Source organism: Danio rerio, chromosome 7 (genome assembly GCF_049306965.1).
Source record: "Danio rerio strain Tuebingen ecotype United States chromosome 7, GRCz12tu, whole genome shotgun sequence".
NCBI classification, from domain to species: domain Eukaryota; kingdom Metazoa; phylum Chordata; class Actinopteri; order Cypriniformes; family Danionidae; genus Danio; species Danio rerio.
Window position 1 is genome coordinate 18,553,695 of NC_133182.1, and position 27,634 is coordinate 18,581,328.

The 27,634-nt window shown below is 36.1% G+C and overlaps 1 protein-coding gene across 2 annotated transcripts in view; it reads right to left on the bottom strand.

Moving 5' to 3' along the window:
• dtx4a (deltex 4, E3 ubiquitin ligase a) overlaps positions 1–27,634 on the bottom strand; it is a 57,084-nt gene that overhangs the window by 9,304 nt on the left and 20,146 nt on the right. For both annotated transcript variants that reach the window (XM_073907011.1, NM_001127308.1), the window contains 1 exon segment: positions 24,529–25,507. In XM_073907011.1, the coding sequence (XP_073763112.1) occupies positions 24,529–25,507 (979 nt within the window).

Consider the following 27,634-nt stretch of genomic DNA (forward strand, 5'->3'; position numbering starts at 1 on the left):
TAGACTAAATTTTCCGTATTGTATGTGTGTGTGTGTGTGTGTGTGTGTGCGTGTGTGTGTGTATGTGAGAATGAGTGTGTGTGGATGTTTCCCAGAGATGGGTTGCAGCTGGAAGGGCATCCGCTGCGTAAAAACATGCTGGATAAGTTGGCGGTTCATTCCGCTGTGGAAAGCTAAGCTGACAGGAAAATGAATAAATGAATAAATAAATAAATGAAGACTAGGCATGGGACAATAACCGGTTTTACAGTGGTTTAAAAATATCAAGGTTTTAAAACTGCAAAAATGTTCTGTTATTCCATTCCTTGTGTATATGTAATTTTATTTCATTTGTTATCATTAATAATATTATTATCATTTATTTCTTTGTGTTTTTGGATTGATTTATTTGAGTTTGAAATAAAAATTCCATCATTATTTACTCACCATTCACTTCTTCAAAATATATATATCCGAGTTTCTTTCCTCTGTGGAACATAAAATGAGATATTTTGAAGAATGCTGGCACCTATTGACTTCCATTGTATTTTTTTGCCTACTATGGAAGTCAATTGGTGCCAGCATTCTTCAAAATATCTTCTTTTTTTTTTTAAAGAAACTCAAAAGATTATAAACCACATGAGGGAGAATAAATTAGGAAATTTTCATTTTTTTGGCGCAAACAACCACTTTAACCAATTAATAGCTAGCACAACAGATAGCAAGAGATATCATACAACAAAAATAAATGAATGAAGACTTGGCATGGGAAGATAACCGGTTTCATCGTGGTTTGGAAATGTCAAGGGTTTAAAACCACAAATGTTCTGTTATACAGTTCCTAGGGTATATGTTATTCATTTACATTTATGTGTTTTTACTAATATTTTAATTCGTTTTTTTAGAAAAGACCGAAATGAACCCTCCACATCAAAAGCTACTGGTCAGCCTTTTTCCTTCACTTTCGTCAGTTAGTGAAGTTTTGTTTCTCACCACAGTCTAGAACTTCTTAAGCTGCTTTGACACAATCTACATTGTAAAAGCACTATAAAGATAAACATGAATTAAACCCAAGATTCAGAAATCATCTGAAAAACAAATCCTATAGTCCAACTATAGATCTGAACAGTGCAGTGGCTCACTTTATATCCAAACAAATGCATGCAAAAATGTATTTTATTAAGTCGTAAAGAAATTAGTGATTTTGAAACTAATGATGACAGCAGAAATCAATGATTTATTAGAATTATTTAGCCTGATATGGTCACTGTTTTTTTCACAAAGACATTTAAAAAAATATCATATTTAAGAGCAGTAATCACAATACAGTGAAACCATAATATTTAAATCCGAGGTCATCATACCGTCAGAATCATATACCAGCCCATACCCAACAAAGACATTCACCTAGTGAAGGTAACCATGTTTAATTTTAAATATGCATGTTTTAATAATTTTACAATTGACTACTTTTATACACACACACACACACACACAAACAAATCAACAAAGGCTGGCTGTAATAAGCAATAGAGACCTATAAAGTCCAATTAGAGACAACTAATAATCCCACGTTCCAAAATACTTACTGTTTGACCTTGATAATAGTCATGTCTCAACTATTCCGAGGATCACCGAAAACTTTCCAATTCAAATAGCAATGACTTTAAAGTTCAGTCTCGCCCTCAGACGTCTTCAGTGAATGTTTCTCAGTCAAGAGTGATTTGTTTTGCTTCTCTAGAGCCTGAAATCAATGTAGGTTTGTTCACATATATCCCTGGTGTGGTTGTTGTTCTGCTGGATGAGGATGTCTTTCCTCGCTCTGTCAGCCGTCGCTCTTATAGTGCTAATCCGGCAGTTTCCATCTGTTGACGAGCTGCTAGAAAAAGAGGTGATCCACGTCACAGAGCGGGATTACCTGTCAGCGTCACACACTGACACACCGCCATAAGGTTCCATCACACCAGCACATCGCGCAAGGTAGATGCTCACACATACACAGACACCCACATCGATCTATACCATGTGTGCGTCCTGCACGAGTTCAAACGTTTTGGTCGTATATGGGCATGCAGTGGGTATACAGTGACTGTGACACCTATATATGGATGCATTGACACTATTAGTACATATCCGGCTATAAAGAACTGTGCTTGGAGGGGAAGGAGTCATCTTTCACGCCAAATTGAATATTATGTTAATCAGACATTACATTAAAGAGGAATTCTAGAAAATAATGAGCTGAAAGTAGCATTATTATAGATGTAACGCTCATTTTAAAGAAACAGTTTACCCAAAAATAAAAAATTACCTCATTATTCATTGTCCCTCATGACATTTTAAATAAACACTCCACTTTTTTTAAAATTAGGATCATTTTAAAAGTTAAACAGTTAATTTTTACAATTTTTAATCCATTTAGCCTCTCTCTGGGTGGGACGGCAGCATTTTTTAGCTTAGCTTAGCATAAATCATTGAATCGGGTTTGACCATGCCGGTCGGAAACCTTTTATATGGATGCATTAGACTCTATTATTATATATCCGGCTATAAAAAAACAGCTTGGAAGGGAAGGGGTGATAATTTTACCCCAAATTCAATATTGTGTTAATCAGACATTATATTACAGAGGAATTCTAGAAAATAATTAGCTAAGGTAAGCATTGTTATACTTATAGCGCTCATCTTAAAGGGATAGTTCACCCAAAAATGAAAATTACCTCATTATTTATTGTCCCTTATGACGTTTTAAAAGGAACACTCCACTTGTTTTTGAAAATAGGATCATTTTATGATTTCACTAAAGTTAAACAGTTTTTAACCTTTTTTAAATCCATTTAGCCGCTCTATGGGTGTGACAGTAGCATTATACATAGTGTTAGCCAAGCTACTAGAAAACTATAGTGAGGTAAGCTATTATTAGCTACTCTACTTAAAATGTAGCTTAACTACACTAAAAGCTACCCCCTGCAAAATGTAGCAAGCTAAGCTAAAAGCTACTTGACAAAACTAGCTCATCTACATGTAAACTATTTTTGCAATTTAAATTTTCAAACTTAAAAACAAGTCAATCATATCTTAGTGATAAAAAAAACTGTCACTGAAACACATGTGGCAGAATTGTTCAATTTAGTTATTTACTGCAACTAATATGCTGAACCAAACAGAAGCTATAGTATACAGTATAAAAGCAAAAATAAATAAATAAATAAATAAAAAAATTCCAATAAAACCAGGTGTTACACGTTTAAAATACTATAGTAATTTAAAGTACATGGAGATATTTAGGAATAAGCATTGTATTGTGTATATATTTAAAACTCTTCATTACTGAATTACTATCGTGAACTAATAGTAATTATCATAGTATACTTTAGCTTTTACTACAGTAAACTGTGTGTATATAATAATAATAAAAGTACTACAACAAATTAATTTGAGTACTTCACTATTGTGTAGTTAAAAACATTACCATTTACTATAAATTAGTATAAAGTAAATATATACTATGAATTGCTATTGTTTGTATGTGTATGCACTTGGGCACATTTGCAGGACAAACTACAAATTTAAAACCAAGTCAACTAGCAAAAGACATTTAAAATAAAAATTGGTTGGAGACGTCATTGACTGGAGTGAAAGTTGGCAGTTACACTCCAAAAAGTTTGTTGTTGACCATCATAAATCATGAAGAAGAAATGGTCACTCTCACCATCATATAGATTTACTTTTATTGGCTAGACACTGGCCTCACAGCTCTGTGAATCCGCGATCGGTAAATGTAGCTTGTGTCAGTGTAAATTTTGACAGCAAATTTTTATAATAATTTTTATAATTTGACTAAAATTCCATTTTAATTCTTGTCATATTTCAGTCTTCTGAATCATTTTAGTTTTAGTCTACTAAATTTCATAAGATTTTAGTGGACTAAATCTACTCTAGCGAGAGGCTATTCCGTTTCAATAAAGCAAAAGCACACACTTGGGTTAGTAAAAAAGCTAATGTCATTTAGCTAATGTCATTCTGCTGATGTCATTTTAGTTTTATTGGTTTTATTAACTATTTCCTCACCCTACAGTTTAAAGTCTGTTTGTCTTGACATCTAACCTGAATCTTTCTTTATTTCTCAGCTGTTGCCATCTCATTATAAATAGTTTAATCAGACAGACGTCCTAAAGGAAAAATGATGTAATTGCATAGAGTCTACTCTAGACCAGTTACTTTCTAAATGTCACAATCCTGTCACGTTTTTATTAGTCAATGAAAATGTCAGTTTATTTTTATTATAGCTTTCATCATCATCATCACTTAATTTTGATTTAGTTTTCATCTGTAGAAACTTGTTTGTCAGGAAAATTAAGACGAACATTTGTCGTCAACGAAATAAACTCTGGCTTGTGTGAACGCTACTGTGCTACTTGACTAAAAAAACAGCTTCTCTACTGAAAAGAAATTTGTGATTTTATAACTAAGAGAGATAGCAGACATCAATGATTTGACGCTACCGCCTCACTACTGAGAAATGTTGTTAACTACATTTCTACTTTCGTCACTACATTTTTAGCATAAATCACTGAATCAGATTAGACCATGCCAGTCGGTAACTTTTCATTTTCAATCATTCTTAGTACATGGTGTAACTACAGAAGAGCCTTAAGCTTTAAAACAGGGGTGTGCTGGAGGGCTGATGTCCTGGAGAGTTGATCTCCAACTTGCTTCAACCCACCTGCCAGGAAGTTTCTAGAATATCTACTAAGAGCTTGATTGGCTGGTTCAGGTGTGTTTGATTGGGGTTGGAGTTAAACTCTCCAGGACACCGGCCCTCCAGGACCGAGTTTGGACACCACTTCTTTAAAAGCTTTTAAAGTATTAAATAGGAAAAATATAGAAACTCATTTTGTCATTTTAAGCGAGATGCTAATGGTTTAATCTAATTCCATAGATATATACCCTAGATATCGCATAGGGACCCTGAGCATGCGTCAATAGCGCCGCCACATTGGTACAGTGCTCGCAGGACAAATGTCATTCAACCGCACTAGTCAAGACAGTGTTATTACGTGAAGATGCGGGACAATAGCGCTGTCTATAGGTGTAGTAACGAGCAAACAAAGGAAACGAAGCACAAAGGCAGAACATTTCATAGGTAATATTACGTTTTTTTCTGTTTTTGTATGTTCTGAACTTTTGTGCTAATCAGGTAAGTTAACGTTATTAATGTTAACAGTCACGTACTGCATTCAACATAAGGCAAAGCAGCTCCAACTCGCACTAAACACTCAGCTTATGCTAGTTTTGTTGAATAAAATCAGCAAACAATGCAAAAGAAATATGACAACGAGATGCTGCGCTGCCAGAAACTTGTATTATTGTCGGCTAACGTTAGTGAAAGAGTCGTTCGGGGGATTCATTCACAAACGAATCGCTCCCTCCGTCAGTATGAGAAGTGAAAGCAAGAGAGGAGCTGTGTTTCAGGACATGATTAGAACAAATTTAACAGGAAGGGTAAATAGTACATTTCTGTACACACAAACACAAGCTTTTTGTCAGGAATGCCTGTGCGGTCACTGATCCATCAATGTAGAAAAGTGATGTAAAATTATAATTTTCGTAATTAGAAAAAAAAAATTACATACTAACATCCAGGAAAACTCCTGATCATAGATATGTGTATATCTCTGGCTTTGGATGGCCACAGTCCTCCACTGCAGCTTGGTCCCGCATTCATTTCAAAGGATCGCTACCCTGTAGGAAGATGGCGGCACTATTGACACATTCCGTCCAATAGACAACAATAGGCCAGGCGACATCTAATGTAAATATCTATGATCTAGTTCAATGATCTATGCTAAGCTAAGCTAAAAGTGCTCCCGCCATGAGATCAGCTGAACTGTTTAACTCCAGTGAGTTTTAAAATGTGGAGAGTTCCTTTAAATACATATTTCTTTCTTCCGTTTAACACAAAAGATGATATTTTGAAAGCTGGTCGCTGGCACCCATAGACCTCCATTGTATTTTTTTCTACAATGACAGACATGGGTTTTGAAAGCGAATGGTAAGTATATTTTCATTAATGGGTGAACTATCCCTTTAAACCTTCCCAAAATAAATAAATAAATCAAAATCCATCTCGCTTTAAAATGAACATTTCCTCTGCACAATTATCTCACCATATAGGATCTCAGTGTATTGGTTTTTATTTTGTAGTAGTCATTTCCAAAGCTTTTCTCACAAAATAATCAAGATAATAGTCCTTTTTTAATAAATATATAAAACAATATGTTTTTCAAAATATATCTAAATAAAATGGCTGAGAAAATGCATGAAAATTACATTAAAAACATTATATAACCCCAAAATTATATAACCCCAAAACTGGCTTAATATTATTCTGAAATAAGTCCTGGACAAATTCTAAAACAATTTAATCACAATGTAGATGTTTTGAAAGCAGAAGTTATCATCATCTTCCTGGTAACAGAGTTTATCTTTATGATTGTAATAACGAAATCTGGACAAACAATGATGATGATGTCATAATCATTCCCCAACCAAGACTTCTGTCCTGAACAGCTGTGGTAGTCAGTCCACGGCCTTAATAAATAAACCGTTCCAGATCAAGACTCCACACACACCCACATTTAAGATCAAGCACGCTGTTTGCATGTACATGCCACTTCAACCGAGACCCAGATCCGTGCAGTGCCAGCAACAGCTAATGCCTTCACGCCAAGGTGTGAAGGTACACAGTGCTAACATCAAGAGGAAAAATTAGCAAAAGGAGAGAGCTAAAATGCGCTGTGGGGGTGAAAGGAGGCGACCGGCAAATCTTCAGTCACGTTTGCTCCAAGCTAATCTAGCCGTATTAGCACAAAACCCATATGGCTGCAGGCGTAAGCACAACTCGCCTAATCGAAGAGCGGCCAGATGTAGCCACTTACTGACGATCACGAAGAGAGCAATGAAAGATGAAGGAGAACCGGGGAACAGGTGGAGAGGGCAGGAGGCAGGAAAGCGCTAACGTCATGAGGTTTTGCTAACAAATAAAAATCTCACTGACGAGACCATCAACCTTGATCCGTTCACAATCCTTTTTACTTTTTAGCTTGTTTGTTTAAATCCCATTAACAAGCACTTTTGTTGACGTTACGACAAAATTGTGCTTGTTTTGTTATTTTTAAGTTATTATTATGGTATGTTTTAATGCGAATGATTATCATATAGTGTTTCTTGTATTTATTCATTTATTCGTTTTCTTTTCAGCTTAATCCCTTTATTAATCAGGGGTCGCCACAGCAGAATGAACCACCAAGTTGTCCAGCATATGTTTCACTCAGCGGATGCCCTTCCATTCACACTCATACACTACTGTCAATTTAGCTTATTCAACTGACCTATACCGCATGTCTTTGGACTTTGGGGGAAACCGGAGCACCCATAGGAAACCCACACGAACACGGGGAGAACATGTAAACTCCACACAAAAATGCCAACTGACCCAGCTGGGACTCGAACCAGTGAGCTTCTTGCTGTGAGGCAATTGTGCTACCCACTGCGCCACTGTGGCGCCTCCTTGTATTTATTTTATAAAAAATACAGCAAATACTGTATTCTACAATGGGTTTATTTTTGGCATTCAAAGCTGAATTTTCAGCATTATTATTATTTATTCTTCAGTGTCACGTGATTCTTCAGAAATTACGATGTTCAGATTTCTTATTATATTATCGTTGAAAACGGTTGTACTGCTAATCACAAAAAAAAAAAAAACAGTGGTTCAACTATATTGCTGTGTGAATGAGTGGATGTCTCCCAGTGATGGGTTGCAGCTGGAAGGGCATCCGCTGCGTAAAACATATGCTGGATAAGTTGCCCGTTCATCCCGCTGTGACGACCCCTGATTAATAAAGGGACTAAGCTTAAAAGAAAATGAATGAATGAAACCTGCATTTTTTTACGGTGTAATTTGTATTCGGATGATAAATTAAGATCTCAGGCCATTGAAACAATATTAGGTTGAGTAATTAACAACAGAACTTTTAATTTTTGCGTCAACAAAGTCTTTTGATCCACATACGTGAAAGTTACTACCAAATAAAATCACTTGAAATTTAAAAGTTAAGTGTTTTTTTCTATTAATGTATATGCTTGTCATTTATTTGGTTTCAATATTTTATTATTAGACATTTTTGCAGACATTCACTTGAAAATACACTTTTCTTAAAATATAAACATAAAACTTACATTTTAACAATTAGACATTTAAAAAGAAAATAAATAATAAAAAAGCCAACAAACAACAGTCATAAAAATAATTATACAAAAATAATAATAAACATGCATTCCTTCACCAATCACCCACCAGTGCTATCCAACAATAAATGTAGGTACTAAAGGCATAGTAAACATTAATCACAAGTTTGTAAAAAGGAAATAAAAGGGGACCAATTTTTTTCAAATAACAAAACCTTGTCTATTAGGGTATATCTGATTTTTTTTCCAGATGTTATTATATGATCTGTTCACTTGGAATGTCTAATGTAACTGAAAAAACTTGAAATGTTTTATTCCAGAAACTCTGTAATTTGAGACACATAACATAGGAATGAGACAGGCTGGTTGGTTATGTAAACGCAGTGCATAGAAAAGGACTGAATGAAATCTTTCCAAATAGAGCTATTCGATTCATCTGGTGAAATTATTTACAAATAATATTTGACTACATATTTTTCAAGACACTTCTATACAGCTTAAAGTGACATTTAAAGGCTTAACCAGATTAATTAGGTTAACTAGTCAGGTTAGGGTAATTAGGCAAGTTATTGTATACTGATGGTTTGTTCTGTAGACTATCGAAAAAAATTGGCTTAAAAGGGCTAATAATTTTGACCTTAAAATGGTGTTAAAATTAAAAATTGCTTTTATTTTAGTTGAAATAAAATAAAACATTTTTATCAGACATGCTGTGAAAATTTCCTTGCACTGTTAAACATCATTTTGAACTATTTAAAAAATAAAATCAAAGGGGGGCTAATAATTCTGACTTCAACTGTATATCGCAGGAAAACAAAATATCGCAATGTCAGATTTTTCCAATATCAAGAAGATATATAGTCAATATAGAAGATAGTCGTAGTGATTAACTAAAATAAAAATGTGCTCAATGAGAATGACAGAACAATCTGTTAATGATTGTTCACTGTCCATTTCAAGTGTGCCTGAACAAGATCAAGGAGGTTTAAAGGTGAAAGTTCATATTAGGCAGAGATTTCTCGTGAATAACGTCAGGCTCAATTACTGTCCAGCTACAGTAGCCATATGGAAGCCCTGTCTCCACCAGATGCCAGTGACAAAAGCAAACCACCTCAAAAAAAAAAAAAAAAAAAAAAAAAAAACACAACTGAAAGAAGAAGTGAAAACAGCGCTGAAGTTGAAAACTGTGCTGCTGCTGAGAAATGGCATGCTATGGTGATGGAAAAAAAACAAATGTGGTGTCTGACTGCTGAAAAAAAATTGCTAATCGTGTTTATCACCAGCTAAACAGCCACAAACAGACTAGTTCGTCAACCAAATGACAGTTAATTATTTAAATATATATTTATCTCGTTTACTCAAAATTCCACGTTTTAATTCTGACATGGAGACGGTTGAAAAGGAAAAACATAAACTGAAGTGACAAACTCTGCATTTGCAATTGATAGATGCACTTTTTTGAGTGAAATATAATGTGTTTTATTTTACAAACAACTAATAATAACATGTCTACACATTTTCGAAAAAGAATATAATAGTTTTTAAAATAAATGCAAGTGTTTTATCAAAACGTTCTACTCCTTTTACAGGTACCTACTAATGGCATTAAAAAAACTGAAAATATAGGTTCTCTTTATTTATTTTTTTCTGGAGCCATTTAAACAACACAAAACATTCTTGGATAATTTTTACCTTATTCTTCGAGTATGAGCGGGCGCAGCCATTTGAATCTTTTGGCTCGAGACTTCCAGTCTCATTCACCTCCATTCATTTTTAGACATTAAAAACAGCTCGTTCTGCTGCTTGATGTTGCAAACTGAATATTTTCCAACTATTTGATTCTGCTTTGTTTTATAACATCAGATTCAGTCGCCTATGAGAACTATACAGACAAATCGCAAAAACGACACACTTCCGCATGGAAAAATAAGGTCAATAGGCATATTCATTGGATAATATAGGCCAGAGGTGCCCAAACTTTTTCCTATAAAGAGCTAAAATGCAAACTTGATTGAGGGGTGTGGGCTGAATATATACCAAATAATATTTTAAAATAACTAGAAAACGTTGCTTTAAATCATCTTAACTAATGCAGTATCATTTTTAACATTTTATAATGAATTTATTACAGTAAAAGATAAACAAACCCATTTATAGCACAAGTTCAAAGCTGAATACAGTAGTCAAGCTTACTTTGATTTGCTCGCAGATGTCTTGTGCAGTTTACTGACAGTATTTACACTTTAAAAGTCTGATTTGTTTACAGCATTTAATCAAATAATTTGATGCAATTTGGCTTTTTGTAGCTCAGCAATTAAACAAAGAGACAACTGCTGATAATTTCAGCAATTATATCAGAATTACTCCAGAACTCTTTTCACAGAACAAATTTTCAATCAAGAATATAATTTTTTTTTTAAATAAAATGCAAGTGATGGCAAACAGAAAACAGACAATATAGTTCTCTTCATTTTTTCTGGAGTCGTTTAAGCACAAAACATTCTTTGGTAATATGCTATTATACTATATTATATTTAGATGCTATAATAAAATTGCCAATAATATCAATAATTGTTATGTCAAAATTACTCTGTAGCTACAAAACTCTTTTTACAACAACTCTGCATACACTTGATTAATTTGGATAACTTTTGTCGTGAAGTGTCCACCTAACAGATACTCAATAGTAAATGACTGGGATTGGACCGGTGTCACAGTTGACTGGGATGGGTCTAACATCTCCCAGACTCTCCAGACATGCAGAGGAAAAGTTTCTATCTCCCTCTAGTGGACGAAATATTTAAACCTTTTGAGGCCTGTTAAAGAATGCTCAATGTTCTAAATCTTTAACACTGTTGATCACCACACACACTAATTTAAAGCTTATAAATTGTTTTCTAGCTACCAAAAACAGCACAGTTACAATAATAATCTGTAGTCCATTAGCCTTCATATTAATTCTTTCCACTAGCACACTAGATTTGCATATGCTAATGTTTAAGTTAAAGTTTGATATTTGCTGAAGGATGAGCTGATAGAATCTATAATAATAAATATAGACTTCAATCTATATAAATAGATTTGTGTTTAATCTGGAACGTTCCTTCCTTTAAAGAAAAAGAGATAAATCTGGTCTACTAAGAAATTATGTTACTGTGAAATTCAGTCCAAAAGTGGAAATGTGAGGCTAAGGTGAAATGTAATATAATTTTGTAATATTATGTAGTCCTATTCACGCTGGATAACCTTGAAAAAGTGCAAACATCTAAAAAATTTCTTAAAGATTGAAATGTCAAGGCTTTTAATTTAAATGACATCTTTCTTTCAACAGGTTCAGACTTTCAGATGTCAATGTAATTAAGTGTGAATACAATTTGGAGACGTTACATAAAGCTTTTTATTCTCACCAAGTCTGCATTTGATCAAGCAAATACAGCATTTGTGTTAACTATTATTGCAAATTCAACTGTATTTATAGATGTAATGAATTCCTATAAAGGTAAAGCTGAATTTTCAGCATCAGTCTTCAGTCTTCGGTGTCACAAGATCCTTTTAAAAGATTTTAAAATGCATATTTGCTGCTTAAGCAAAGTGTATTATTTTTAGGCATGCTCATTTCAGTTAATTTTCTCACTGATCGAATATTAACGGTTAACTGGTCAGATCAATATTAAATTATTATTTAATTAAAAAGATAATTGACGTGTCTATTTTGTGTCTGACACATTAAAAATAGCATTTTAAAATACTGATTTATTTTAACATGCGAACATATTAACAACAGAGCATCTTCACGCACCTGCAGTGTGCCCAACAGCATAGAAATAAAGAATAAAATAAATAAAAAGAATAAAATAAACTGGCCTGCCCTAAATATTTTCACTTAAATTACAATTTTAGATTATAAAACAAAAACACTGATTGAATCCTTTTTTACCCCAATCATGTTTTTTTCCCCGCCAAATTATAATATCAGGCTACCTTAAATCGATCGCTCCACAGAAAATAGACCTATGCATTCAATTAAAGCTCCACTCTAATTCTTATATCACAAGCCTCTGTCAATATTTTAATACAAGTCATAAAAGAGTAAAGATTATGTCTTGATCATCTGATTTTACCATGTGCTTGTGTTTTTATTTCCTCTTTCATGTGCACGCACTGCATGTGATGAAAAACAAATGCCAAGGCTCATGCAGGATGTTGACTTTTCGTAACGTATAGGCTACTATAGCATATATCAATTTTGTTGTTTATATGTGATATTGCATTAATTTGCATAAAATGTGCTATAAAATGAAAGCCTCAGTTTGTCATTATGCAAAAATCGAAAAAAAACTTTGGATTTGTTTGACTCGTAAATTATGTAGGCTATTTTAAAAATGGATACTACAACTAATAACTGTAATTTTCCAAATGGAAAAAAGGTTGGTTTGCTGGTTGTACACTAAATCATCATTAGCCTATTTGTTGAGTTTATGACGCAGATCCAGGCCATCAGCATCAGCGCTGGTTTAATATCAACTCGTCTGTGTCAAGCAACATCCTTCTTTCATCTTGCTTCTTTGGTAAAACACGTCTGTAGGCATGTGTGGTTGCACGTGTTACTGTACCGCTGGATAACCTTAAAGGGCACATTGTTTACCCCTTTTTTATGATTTAATATGAATAGTATGGTTCTTCTGAGTGTGCCAGTTTAGGTTCAGTTAAATATACTGTTCAGATTTTTTATTATAATGTGTTATAAAGTGTTATTTTGGGTGTGTGTACAGTACACAGGTCGCTGTTTTAGGGGTGTGTTGCTTCACATTAAAATTTGTTTCAAATTCCCGCCCAACGTAACAAGGGGGCGGAGCCAAGAGCTCTGTGTTTGGCAACAGACAGTCAGACAGAGAAGCAGCATGAGTGAGAGGATCACCCTTCAGCTGTACATGTACGACTAGGACACAGACCAAGCAGAGAGTAAACAATAACTTTTGTCTTTGTATAGTTTTACAGCCAACTGTGTGCTAGTTTAAAGTTCCGAGCTTGTACAACGAGACTAATAACCACACACACTGAATTAACTTTGACTGAGGCACCGGATGACCTGCTTAGATCCACGACACTGCACACCAGACACGGACATTCGCATGTTATTTAAAATGAAACTATTCAGATGGAGCTCTGTGGCGCAGCAGAAACATGAAGTGTCCCGAATCGTGGCTGGGCGCAGGGGACAGCCGCCGACTTGAAGCGCCGTTGTGTGTACCCTGATAGAAACCTATGTTTAGAATTCTAAAATGAATGGCGCTGCGTGGCGCGACGTTATGCATCGCCGAGCGTCACTTCTGGGGTGCAACCTGGATGTAAGTTTGTTATTTTATTTCCAATGGAGCGACACTCACGTAAGGCGCTGCACCTAGTTACGATCACACTCACAGAGAGCTTCTGTGACCGCGAGAAATGCAAATGGCTGAAGTTTAAGGTAGACGCAATGAAAGGTACACTAGTTGGCAAACCTACCTACAAACAATCTAAGTTACAAACAATAATTCCGATTACAGCGATCATGCGGTGAATTCTGATTTTGTGTTGAGCCCAATGAGCCTTACATCTAAAAATAGAGCAGGAGTGTTTCTTTAGTGACATGGCTTTGACTCACACGCTGAAAATGGCGGACGTGAAACAACAAACTGAGGATATGGGGACGCGTGCCTGTCAATCAATATTGGTGGGCGGGAAGACCGTACTCCTACGTCAAGTTGAGGTCGATCTAAAAACCACTCTAATTGGTCCACCGTTTTTATGTTAATAAATTGAAGGAAAAAAAAGGACTGGGTGTGTTTCCATCACCGCAATATGACTGTCTATACACTATACTTACACACGTCTGTCCAAACAGCTTGAAAAGTAGATTTTTCACCATAGGTGCCCTTTAAAATAGTGCTAACATTTTAAACATACCATACCACCTGTTAACAAATCTGTTGCACATCAGGGGCCGATCACAGCGAATGTGCCGTCCCGTTCCAAAAACACGAGGTGCACCACACTGCCTTATTTTTTCCCCGTCAAGAAAAAAAGAAGCGCGGTGCGTCTTTTATGAAACGACTGAATCCGATGGTCTATTGTGCGCGAGTGTTGTAATATGTAAATGTATATGTAAACGTACTTGATGTCATTACTGTCACTTATGATTAATTTAACGCATCCTTGGTGAATATTGTCTTATATTTCTTCACACACACAAAAAAAACTGGTACAAACCTTTGACTGTGTACTTTAAAGATAAAACTGTATTTATTATTCTCTCTAACCAAATACGAAACTGTTGTAAGATATATTTAGTAGATGATGCTATGAAATCATGATTGCCAAGACGTCTCTAGGTATGCGCATGCAAATCTAAACCTCATTCCGATACTTATCAGTATTCCAGAGCACACCACTGAATATGTTGGCTCAGTTGACTTTTTCAAGGCTCACTCCTCATCCTAGTCATATGCCACTATGCATAAACCTAAATCTGCGCTCCTTCACCTTCTGAGACAGACGCTTGTGTCTACAGGACGACGTCTGAGTCCCACACACACTCAAAACAAACACTTGCTCAATCAAGCAACTATTCCCAAACCTCCTTCTCACAGACTAGCCAATCTTCTCCCCCTCCTCTGTCTTTCCACTGACAGTCCCCCCTTTAACTGCATTGTGTTGCAAATGCAAAACCCAAGCTGCCGACTGCCAACAAAGGTTGCCTTGGATATGCACTCGGCGCACACACACGCTCTCGAAAAAACACTCACACAATGGAGCCAAAGGGGCCCCCAGGAATGAGCGGAGCCTGGGAACAGGGGAACAGGGAGAAGGCGGAGGGGCTTTAATGAACGAGACTGACCTGTTGACACTCATGGTGGACTCCCATCGACCAGCAACGTCTAGAAAGCTTCCTTTCATTAACTATTCTCTCGCCTTCTCGCATGGAAGCCACAGGACACAAGGGTTCTCATCTGTGGTAAATGGGAATGTCTTGGAAAGACTTTGTTTATTGTGTAAATGAATATTTTTTATTTAGTGAAGGTGGTCAGAAGTGACAGTAAAGAGATTTATTATGAAATATTTAATCTATTGAATATAATTAACCAACACAATCTCGCAGCAACTCGTAACTTTTTGATTTATTGGTTAATTCATATAAATGTATGATGTCATTCATATAATTTAGTACAATTTGATTATCCCCCAGTGATGGGTGCGGTTAGGGGTTGGGTTGGGTGCCACGCCTTTTTAAAATCGTACATTTTCGTACTACTGTACTTATTAAAAAATTAAGGCTGATTTATACTACTGTGTCGAGCGATCGGCGTGACCAGTGTTAATTTTGACAGCATTTTTTAATTTAATTTTAGTCTTCGTCTTTGGACTAAAATTCCATTTTAGTTATTTTTTAGTCTTCTCAATCATTCTAGTTTTTGTTGACTAAATTTCATAAAATTTTAAACGACTAAATCTACTCTAGATTTAGTTGACTAAAATATATTTGGTTTAATTTAATGTAATTTAATTAAAATATTTTATGCATTTGTTTATGCAAAATACTCTTAAACTTAAAATGAAATAAACTGTCCTATTACAATATGGAATATAGCTTTCCCATTGTAAAGCTACGCGTTGGCAATCAATCCACATGTAAGAACAGTAGCCATCTGAAAACACAGGATTGTATGATTATTTAGCAAACCCTTTATTTTAATGTAATGTATCGCATCCTGCGTATATTGTGGATCAGTTAGTTTTCAAATGTGTGTGTATGTGTCATGTCACCAAGATTAATTCTGATTGCATATTTTCCAAAAAAAGTCCCTCAATCATGTTCTTGTCTCGTATTTATTAGTCAACGAAAATTCAAGTGTATTTATATTATAATGTCGTCATCATCACTTAATTTTTATTTCGTTTTCATCGGTAGAAACAAGTTTGTCACAAAAATTATGACAAATTTCAAACAAAAACTTCTGCGCGCTGTGTGTTGCTCTACAATAACAATTTTGAAATGCTAGCTGACAGTAGGTTTTTATGTTCCTCAATGACGAGTTTCTTCAAGGTTATGTTTTTCAGAACGCTAAAAGTAGCTAAAACTCGCTCATTCAGAGGCGGGAACCGGTGAACGTGTAACAACTTTAATCATAAGGTAAACACAAAACAAAAAGTTCTATCTGAAGCTCTGTCACTGGACTCGACACTTGTAAACACTCGCTTCATCAGCTCATGGCTCTCTGCATTGCCCGCAATCTTCAGCGTTACCAAGCCGACCAATCACAGAGCTTGCGCTATGCATTGTTGCAACATGTAGTTTTAAATTTTTTGACGCACGCATCAACGTTGGCGTCAGCCACTGCGAGGGCTATGTAACCATGCACACGCTGCAGAAGTATAAATCAGCCTTTAACCACTAAACAGACGTTTCCTCGTGAGATCAGGCCAAATAAACTCAACAAATCCTAAAAAGGACTTTATCATGGTAGCCAAAATTAGTTGTATCCAGCACAATGGTTTAAAATATTCATAACCTTAAGCAAGCAGCTTAACAAGCAGCGAATCAGCATATTAAAAGGATTTCTGAAAGGTCATGTGACACTGAAACATAGCCTTACCGTCACACGACAAACAATTTTTTTAACAATACAAATACAACACGGTTATTTTATATTGTAATAATACAAACAATATTTCTGTTTTCTTCATTTTTTGTCTTTACCAAATAAGTGCTGCCCTGGTGAGCACAAGAGACTTCTTTCAAAAATATTGTAAAATTAAATCTTTTTACGCATTTGGTCTGTTTGTTTACATAATAAATGTGATATGGGTACTGAAAATGCTTTTTTTTCGTGTAAACACCCAATACAGGAACGGGAATGACAAGAAGTGAAGTTCGATAGAGAAAGGGGGCTGAGATCAGGAAAGGTCCGTAAGTTGGGACTTGAACTCAGGACACCCGAAGCACTGCTGTGCTCTATGTCAGCACATATCCCAGTAGGCAATCAGTGCTGACCAATTCGGTAATCTTTAAAAAACACTTTAAGCAATGCCATGTGTATTCACAGTATGTTTTAGATATGTAGACATGCACAGTTTGTGTTGATTTAAAATGCAAGTGTAAACAAACATATACAACACTGGTAGAGTACATGGTTGTGCAGGTACTGCTCAAGAATTTGCGCTTTTACAATGTAGATTGTGTCAAAGCAGCTTAACATAGATGAAGTTGAAATTAAAACTGCTTCAGGCCAGTTTTTTGTGTGAAATGAAGCTAGGTTTAGTTCAGTGTCATATAAAAGGCACTGCTGAAAGCCAAAACACTGTAGAACAAATCCAACGATGTGCAGCCCCGCAAGTCTAAACCTCTTGTGCAGATTTTACAAAAATATTACAATCAACTATGGCGACAAATCATATACACAGAGCAAATTACAATCAGTCTTTAAAGGGTGTTTTAAAAAGAGACCTGGGATGAACAAGCCCACAAAGAGCTAATCTTCGATTTAGGTTTATGATCAAGGTGATAGTGCCATCTACTGGCCTGGCATATACAGCTTTTTGGTAGTTTTCACTGATATGGGAAAACACAAACTGTTTTTTGACAATGTTGTCAAGTAAATATAGCCTAAACAAAGCAGCTCTTACACAGTCTGAAAAAAAATCTTTAAAAAGTTCTAAGCAAATTTGTGCTGCTTATAATTTCTGCAGAGGAAAAACAATTTTGCTGTATCCAGTATCATTTACTTGAACAATACAACACACAACATTTCTCTTTGTTGTCATGAATGTAAGCATTTGCCAAGGTTGTGGATTAAAAGTAATATTTAAGTTTAGTTTCTTAAACAGACCTGGGTCCCGTTTCAGAAAGGAGGTTAAGTGAAAAACTCAGAGTATGCTAACCCTGAAATGAGAGAAACTCTGGGATTTCTGCTTCAAAATGGCAGGTTTGTCAAACTCGAGAAAGCAGGCTAAGTCTAGCTTGTTTCTGAAAGAGAAGTAACTACCATGGTAACTTACTATGAACCTAACCTGGTCAGGAGTTCTATTCTCTAAACTTTTATCAGCAGCAGGGTGGATTACTTTAACAGCCTCCTCACGGGCCTTCCCAAAAAGACAGTCAGACAGTTGCAGCTCATCCAGAACGCTGCGGCCAGGATTCTGACCAGAACCTGGAAATCAGAGCACATCACACCTGTCCTCAGGTCTTTACACTGGCTCCCAGTTACATTCAGAATAGATTTTAAGTATTACTACTTGTCTATAAATCACTAAATGTCCTAGAACCTCAATACATTACAGATATGCTCACTGAATACAAACCTAACAGATCACTCAGATCTTTAGGATCAAATAAACTAGGAATTCCAAGAGTTCAAAGCAGGTGAATCGGCTTTCAGCTACTGCACCCCTCACTGCTGGAATCAGCTTCCAGAAATGATCAGATGTGCTCCAACATTAGGCTCAAATTGATACTGAAAACACATCTGTTTAGCTGTGCCTTTCCTGAATGAGCACTGTGCTACGTCCGACAGATCGCACTGTTTTTCTCTTCTTTTTCATTCTTTTATAACCTGTTTTAACACATTAGCTGTTCTTTTAATCATTTTTATTTTTTGTTTTTATTTTTCTTATACTTGTCTCTTTTATTCTTGTTTATGTAAAGCACTTTGAATTGCCACTGTATATGAAATGTGCTATATAAATAAACTTGCCTTGTCTAAACTCTGAGTTTCTGTCAGTCCCCTCCCCTTTTTTAAAGACGAGGTGACATTTCTCGCCTAAGCCTTAGTCATTCATTGCCTACTTTTCAGTCACACAAAGAACAAAGTTACAAGAATGGCTTGTCCTATAGTGGGAAAATTACAATTAGATTCAATACCATAGTTTAAGTTTTACCTTTGATATAACTGCAAAAAATAAATATTTTTTTTAATTCACTGACCTTCAACAGGGACATGTACTGTAGCTAGATTAATGGGATCATTACTCGTTCTAAAAACTTTTTTAGTGCTGCTTACATTCTAAATGTCATTTCAACCTCTACCACTTGATCAATAAAAAATTGACACAAGTGCACTTTATTATTATTTATTTATTGCCACATTAGCCACTTATGGCTATTTCGTGGCAAAATGGATATACATAAAATATTACATGATAAAAACAAATTCGTATTACACTAAAAGTTACTTAGACAAATATATAAAATATAAATAGATAAAATTCAAAAATTTATTTAAAGTTAAATATGATTGTTCAGTTCAATTTTGATAAATAATTTAAAACTCTTCCTGGTGTTACCTTTTTAAAAATGTCCATTAAAGTATTCTCCTTATAAAAATTTTGTCTAATAGAATCTGAATTTCTACATTCCAACAAAATATGTTTTATAGTAAGAGCAGCCTAGCAGTAATTACATTTAGGTGATTCTTCGCTTTTCAGTAAATATAAATGTGTCAAAAGAGCACTTTTAAATCTATTAAAAAAACCCAATTTTAGACATTTTATCCTAAACTGATCAACGTGTGTAAAAGTGGGAACCTTAAATTAAACATTTCCACTGAACATTAAGTTACAGTTATACATTATGCATTCTTGTTTTGTCAAATTTGTTGTAAAAACTATGCAGTAGTGTATTTTATGTAACTTAATGCAATTACATCTGAAATAACTTCAAAATTATGGTCAATTCCTCAGTTTTTTCAAGTGAAAAGTCTAAACGTCACACATTACATTGCTTATTTTTTAATTATAAAAAAAGCTGATCTCTTTTTTTCCAGATGCTGCCATGGGGACTCGTTATATCTGCACTCCATTGATAATGCTTTTTTATAGCCGTGGTGTGCATGCCTAACTCTGAATAGTCTACTCAAACTTGATTGACCCAACTCAGATCAGCTGTTCAGAAACAGAAAACTCAAGTTTAAACTCCAAGATGGTTGAACCTCCTTACTGAAACAGGCCCCTGTCCTTTTGCTTCTGAAGATCTTAATGCATCTTGCCATGGGTAATAATTTGGTTGTGACTGTATGTATTTCTGACTCTCAAATTGCCTGTAGTCACCGACTTGCAATTAAATACTAACTTACTAAGTACACAGGCTTAACAACAAAAAACTTTTTTTATCTTAAAGGTTTACACTAGGACTGTGCGATTTGGGGAAAATATCTAACTGAATTTTTTTTGACAGATATTGCGATTTCAATTTGCAACTTAAATTGTTTTAAGCTTCAGCTAAATAATCTGTATTGTAGCTTCTAACTGCTAAAATGCAGTGAGTGTTAAGTTAAGTTAAAAAAAGAAACTGAAAAGATGTAACTCACTCCAACATTAATTCAAAGCAAACACTCATTTTTCTTTAGAGCAAACTGCAAGCACAAATAAAAGGACCTTACCTTTCTGTAAAGAAGTTGAATTCAAATTAGGGAGATAGTGTAGCTTATTATACAAACAAAAAAATATATAATTAAAAAAATACAGAACACTCAGCAAAGCGCCTTTCTGTTGCTTATATTGTCTAAAAACAAAATAATTATCACAGATGCTACACAAAATATCACATATGGTTAAAATATGCACGAGATGGAAGAGTATATCCCCTATCCAGCATTCGGTTGAGGTTTATTAATCCCTCTTCGGTCACTACATTAAAAGGCACCGTGTCTTTAGTGATGTAGTAAGTTATGGCGTCACTTATCTCCTGGTGTCTTTGTGATGTTTTTTCATACAGTGTGACAGCCGCAAACAACTCTGAAATTGTATGTTGCTGTTGCTCGCTACTAGATTCAGCGTCACTGGCAATTATTTTACGATGACTTATTAGCAAGACACTCCTCATATAGCCACCTGTGGTGCTTTTTTTAGGTGCTGGTTGTTGTATTTCCATGTGTTGTGGCAACAATTCTGCGACAGCTCTTACAAATTACCATTTTTTGTTCGGTGTCTGTGACTTTGACACCAAAATACATCATCATCCCACTCTATGCGCTTTCCTGTTTGTTTTATTGTGGACGTTCCGCATTAGCTTAATTTTGATAGGGCGGAACGAAAGTATGCTCACTTAATTGGCTAGTAAGACTAACACACACAAACGGCAATCACACATTTTCTCTGCATGGGGAAATTAAATCATATATATTTCATTTTACAGCCTCTTGTGATTAGCTAATCATAACGTTTCAAATTTCGATTCCGATTTGATTTTGATTAAATGCACAGCTCTAGTTTACACCTTGCAATGAAACACTGACTGTCATGTTAGAAATTAAAACAAATGTCCTTTGAAATGGAAACTGTGGTTGACTGATCGGTCATCACATCATAGGCCCTTCTAGTGGTTATCACTAGAAAATGTGAGAATTCTGACATACTAAGTACTAAGTTCTGGATGCAATGGTAAAAATGTAAAACAATTTAGGCTTGCAGCAGTGTAAGAAAACGCCTTTAAAACAAAAACAGTACAGGCCAGCTGTGTTTTTTTAACAGCACTAAATGTTCCTACTTTTAACAGGTGTCAACTTTTCAATTAATCTTGAAAAACAAGATAACCAAACAACTTCCTTCTCTTGACCAAAATAAACTAAAACAGAAGTGAAACCGTTTCATATCACAGCACAGGCCTACATGTACACAGTAAACAAATTAACTACTAATCAAACCCTTTATGTTCACAAAAGTCAACACATGGGCTGTATTGGTTTTAAGTTCTCAGTTGTCATATTTATGTTACAGTCTATTACCAAAGGTGAACCGTATTCTGAAAAGAGTGATAAATCTTAGCCAGTGTCCCCATCTCAGAGTGACAGTCTCTCTGTATATAGTCCAGGTTTTGACTTCTGGGGCAGCAGAGGCTGAAATCGAGCTAAAGATTTAACAATCTCATCTTGTTCCAAGCAGTGATATAAGCCCAAAATCTGCTCCATGCCAGAATGTTAAAACATCATCTATTGTCAATAGTGAAGCGATGCATGAGCCACAGCTCAGAAGACACTTGTAGAGCATGCGGCAAATCTGATCAACTGGAAACACAAGCAAAATCTGCATTGGAAACTGACATTTCCAACTGAAATGCCAGCAAAAAGAAATGCAACCACATTTTTACTCAGCAATCCTAAGTAACAAACAAACCAACTTCTCAATCACAAATGTTCAAAAGTAAGATTTTTTTCCAAATGTTTTTAATTGTGCGTTAAATAAATTTTGCAAACATTTGAAAGCAGCAAAACAAAAATAACCTAACAACATATAATTATATGTATATATAATTATAATTGCTAGACACGCCTGTTTTTTCTTATTGGCTGCAATGTGGTCAACTACATTTTTCAAATATTGCTTAATACACCTTTAAGTTGGTATGGTTTTGAATTTTTTTTTTTTTAACAGAAAGGGTAATACTGTGAAATGTTATCCTGTGATGACAAATTTGAACATTACTCCATTCCTCACTTTCGAAAATCATTTCATTTTAGAATGAAAATGGTCCACGTCCACGCTGGCGTTTCATCTAGCATTTCTGAAAAGACTTCCGTCCACACTATACCGCTGAAAACGCACATCACGTGACCACACACACACACTCTGTCATGCACACATCTGAGCTCCAGGCAGTCAGTAGGTGCTTTGAGCACAAAACTCCAAAGAGTAGCGCACGTCGGAGAGTTCAACAAGGATATACAGCTGGATCGTGTCTCACTATAGTTGATAAAGGTGATATTTAATTCATCTTGTTGCTATCGAACGACTCTTCATTCTTTTAAATCTATCAGGTAACGTGTCACAGCATCAGTACACTGCTTCAATCTTTCGCTTTTATCCTTATACCTAATAATTTTAGCGAAAACCTCAGATACCACTGGTTGGTTCCTGTTGGTTTTGCACCTTTTTTACCAACCAAGTTTGTTGACGCCATTATAATGACAAAGATCACATGCCAGAGTCCTGCAAAAAAAGTGATTGACAGGTGACAATTTGTGTTTAACTTATCTTTATTTGGTTATGGATAAAACAAAAACCATGCGGGTCAGATAGTTGAAACGGTAGGCTAAAAATAATTAATTTGTTATGAATTAATTAATTATTTATAAATAATTAATTCACCGCCACCTACAATGACGATTCCATTGTCCATCGTGATGTTTCACATTAGACATCGTACCATGCCAAATTAGTTGACATGGCCCAACCCTAATATATATATATATATATATATATATATATATATATATATATATATATATATATATATATATAGTGCAGTGGCGCGGTAGGTAGTGCTGTCGCCTCACAGCAAGAAGGTCGCTCGGTCGAACCTCGGCTCAGTTGGCGTTTCTGTGTGGAGTTTGCATGTTCTCCCTGTGTTCACATGGGTTTCCTCCGGGTGCTCCGGTTTCCCCAACAGTCCCAAGACATGCAGTACAGGTGAAATGGGTAGACTAAATTATCCGTAGTGTATGAGTGTGTGTGTGTATGTGTGGATGTTTCCCAGGGATGGGTTGCAGCTGGAAGGGCATCCGCTGCGTAAAAACATGCTGGATAGGTTGGCGGTTCATTCCGCTGTGGCAGCCCGGATTAATAAAGGGACTAAGCCGACAAGAAAATGAATGTGTATAAACAGAGAGAGAAAGAGAGAATTTAAAAAAAAATTATGTAACCATTGACTATAATAGTTTTTTTTTTTTCTACTATTGAAGTTGATGGTTACAGGTTTCCAGCTTTCTTCAAAATGTTTTTTAGTGTTTCTTTGTAAAAAAAAAAAAAAAAAAAAAAAAAAAAGAAAAGAAAAAGAAAGAAACTCATAAAGGTTTGGAACTTACAGGAGAGTAATTAGAGTGAGTACATTACCATTTTGGGGGGAACAATGCCTTCAATACTATTTAAAACGTCCTTTTTTTAATTCAAATATGGTTCACAGGTGGTTCCCAATCGACCTGTCTGTCACAGTAAGACTACCACAACACCATGATCTTAACCTTTATCTCTACACCAAAATCTCAGACAACCTGTCAGTGATTCATCAATTGTGACTATACTGGGATTCAGTATACAGTCATCGCAATCAGTGAACACTGTGGGTTTTTAAAACCATATCTTTGATGTGTAATATAATAAGCAGTGCTCACAAATTTGTGACTGTATTAAAACAAGTAGACATGAACCTTAAAAATCTTCTGCCATTCTTTTGTCACAGTCTAGGGTTACCAAATAGACATGACTGATCTTCAGAAAAAAAGAAGATTAAAAAAAATCTGACAGATGGCTCCAGTCATGATGACTTACCCTGATGCAATGAGTGCCCGTGACTGTGCCATTGCGATTCTCTGTAGGGCGGGACGGCTAAGACCAGCCAGACTACTGCGAGGCGGCACCGGGGCGGCACAAGCTGCTGACGCTGTCGACACAGGACCAAGAACACGAGCAGAGGGCGTGGGAGCACAGGTGGTCGCTGTAGATATAAGGGTGCTAGAGGGTGTAGGCGCTGTAGGGTTGGCCATGGAGGTGGTATGAGGTGTGGTTGATGGGGGCGGAGGTGGCGGTACAGTAGGTGGGGGAGGACGGTTGGAGGATATGGACAAAGCGGCAGTGGCTGAGCCCAACAGGGAGAGGGAGTGTCCGAAGCCTCCGCTGGCACCCGAAGTGGAGTTCCTATGTGGCGAGAGGACTCGGGAAAGGGAAGGAGGGTGAGGCAGGGTTAGCGAGTATGAGTGTCCTCTTGATGGAGCTTTGGGACTTGGCGGCTTGGGTATTGGCGGGGGTTTCCGCCCAAGAGTTTGTGCCATGCTTGGGGTCTTGACACCTAAGACTAACATACACTGCTGGCAGGAACACGGCTGACCCAGTGAAGTAATAGCAGAAGCTGGGAGCGCTCCACTGGGATAGGCACTGCCATTCCCTCCACTGACCCCTGAAACGCCCACACCCAACAGTCCACCACTTCCAGCGGATGACCACGCATGTGGTTTAGGAAGTGGGCCAGAGACTAGGGGGTATGCCAAGTCTGAGCGCCTCTGGATGCGCCGGCGCCGCTGCGTCTGTCCATTAATCTGTGTCATACTCTGCAGGTCTATGAGGTAGCAGAAGCCCAGCGGCGTTAAGTCCAGCCAGGGCTGCTGCCGGTCCCGAGCCGCCTGGATGGCGATGCTCACCTCGGTGTCGTACGGCGTCCATGAACCAGAGTCGTTCTCCCATTCCCACACCCAACCCTGGCCTGGAGCCGACCGTGGATCATAGAAACTTCGCCGCACAGGTCTTAGTGTACCTGCAAGGAAAAACAGAGATTAAAAAATAAATAAATACCAACATCACAAATTATTCTTTTTAAAAACCCACAAATGTTTTGAAGAATAAAGATTCTATTCTTGTCTCCATGCAACAAGTGGGCGCAGCCAATGAAACCTTATTGACTTGAGGCATGCGATTATTCTCTTGAATTGATTTTTAGACATAAAAACAGCTTGTTATGCTGCTTAATGTTGCAAATGTGTATTTTGTAACTATATTATTTTTTACGTAGAGTCATAAACACGCTGTCTGTAGAGCAAGTAGTTTGACCGTTTTATTTCTAGTCATTTCTCCCACTTGCAACTAAATAATTTCTAAATCACAATTCCACATTGCAGAATAATAAAAACAGTAATATGTACAAAAGAAACAGGAAGTTCATGCAAACATGACAATTCCGTCATCATTAACTCACCCACATTTGTGCCAAAGTCATGAAACTACTACATTTAAAAATAACTGGTCCTCTGAAACCAAAGACAGCCCACATCACACCTCTCTTTATTTCCGTTCACTGGCTACCAACTTCAGCTTTCATCAAGTTCAAGACACTGATGCTTGCTTGCAGAACAGCCACAGGCTCGGCACCCTCCTACCTTTCACATGCACTTAGGAGTCCTTATCTCCTCCAGAAGGCTGCGGTTGGTAAATGAGCATCGCCATGTGGTAGCATCACAAAGAGGCACAAAAAATACTTTCCAGAACCTTTTCATTTGCTGTTCCTTAATGGTGCGATGAGCTTCCTGAACTTAACCAAATTTGCTAAATCTTGACAATAATGAACAACTGCCAACTCGTCTCTCCAAAGAGCACCTGACACTACTGAGCATCTGAAAAACTACTACTGGCACTTCTTGTAATTTGCATTTTATAATGAACCATTTGTTGTATCCGCAAATTAGATTTTACAAATAAGCTCTAGTTGATCTACGTTGATTAATGTTTACACATGAACAGCCCAAATTAAATTCATTCTTCATATAACTGTTTTGTCTTGAAATCTTGGATTAACTGGTTCTACTGATTAAACTATGTATTAATTTAGGGAATCATAAATGTAATCATAAATGTAATTTCAATAACTTTAAGACTTTTTAAGGATCTTCTCAGAATATTTTAAGACCTCATCGCCACTTTAAGTTCTAATCAGTATCAAACTTTTAACTTAATAAACAGCTGTCAATAAATAGTTGTTAATAAACAGTTACATAAATCAATGGAGCACAACTATGCAACAGATCTCAGATAAGCTCTAAAGAAACAAAGCTTGAAAGAATAAATTACGACGTTGTTTTCAGCGACAGGCTTCAGTCACAGTTTAAACTCATCTTTCTTCAACCAGGAGTACGCAAACTTACATTTTCCCATTCTGCCGTTTGTTTCGCTGTATGGTTTCACTACATGTGGAGAGCGTCACATCATCTTCCCGCATTTGTCGCAAATTACGTGACATCACCCGGACGGAGGAGCTTGGCCGGATGCGTCCTGTCCCGAACTAATCGTGTCGATCGAGCATGTGGTTGTTAATATTAGAAGGAAAATTATTATATACATGCTTTTTTGGAGTCAAACACTTTGTTCAACGATTAAACAAAATTTAAGACCTCAAAAAAATGTGATTAAGACTTTTTAATACCTTTTAAGGGCCTTAATTTTTCTAAAATTTTAACTTTTAATACTTTTTGAGACCCTGCGAACACCCTGTAGTTAAATTGCAAAACATTTGTATTACTTTTACTATGTATTTTTGCATGATACACAAATTTTTGTTTTTAAATTGTAGGCAGATGTCGTTTATGATTTAAGAAAAGGAGACTTTTTTAAATAAAGACTTAAGAGTAATTATGTTCACTGGCCCACCAGCTGCAGAATAAATATAAACTTTACATGTGTACTTTACATATACATGGGGCATGTATAAATTGTATGGATGCACCGATAGCAGTATCAGGTTGATAGTTGGTTAAAATACTCGTACTCATATTATACATGAAATCCCGATACCACTCAACTATTACACTATGTGGATGTGATTTGTTGTTCAACCTGACTCCAATGTCTTAAAGTATTATTTAATTTAATATATATTAATAGCTTAGTCCTT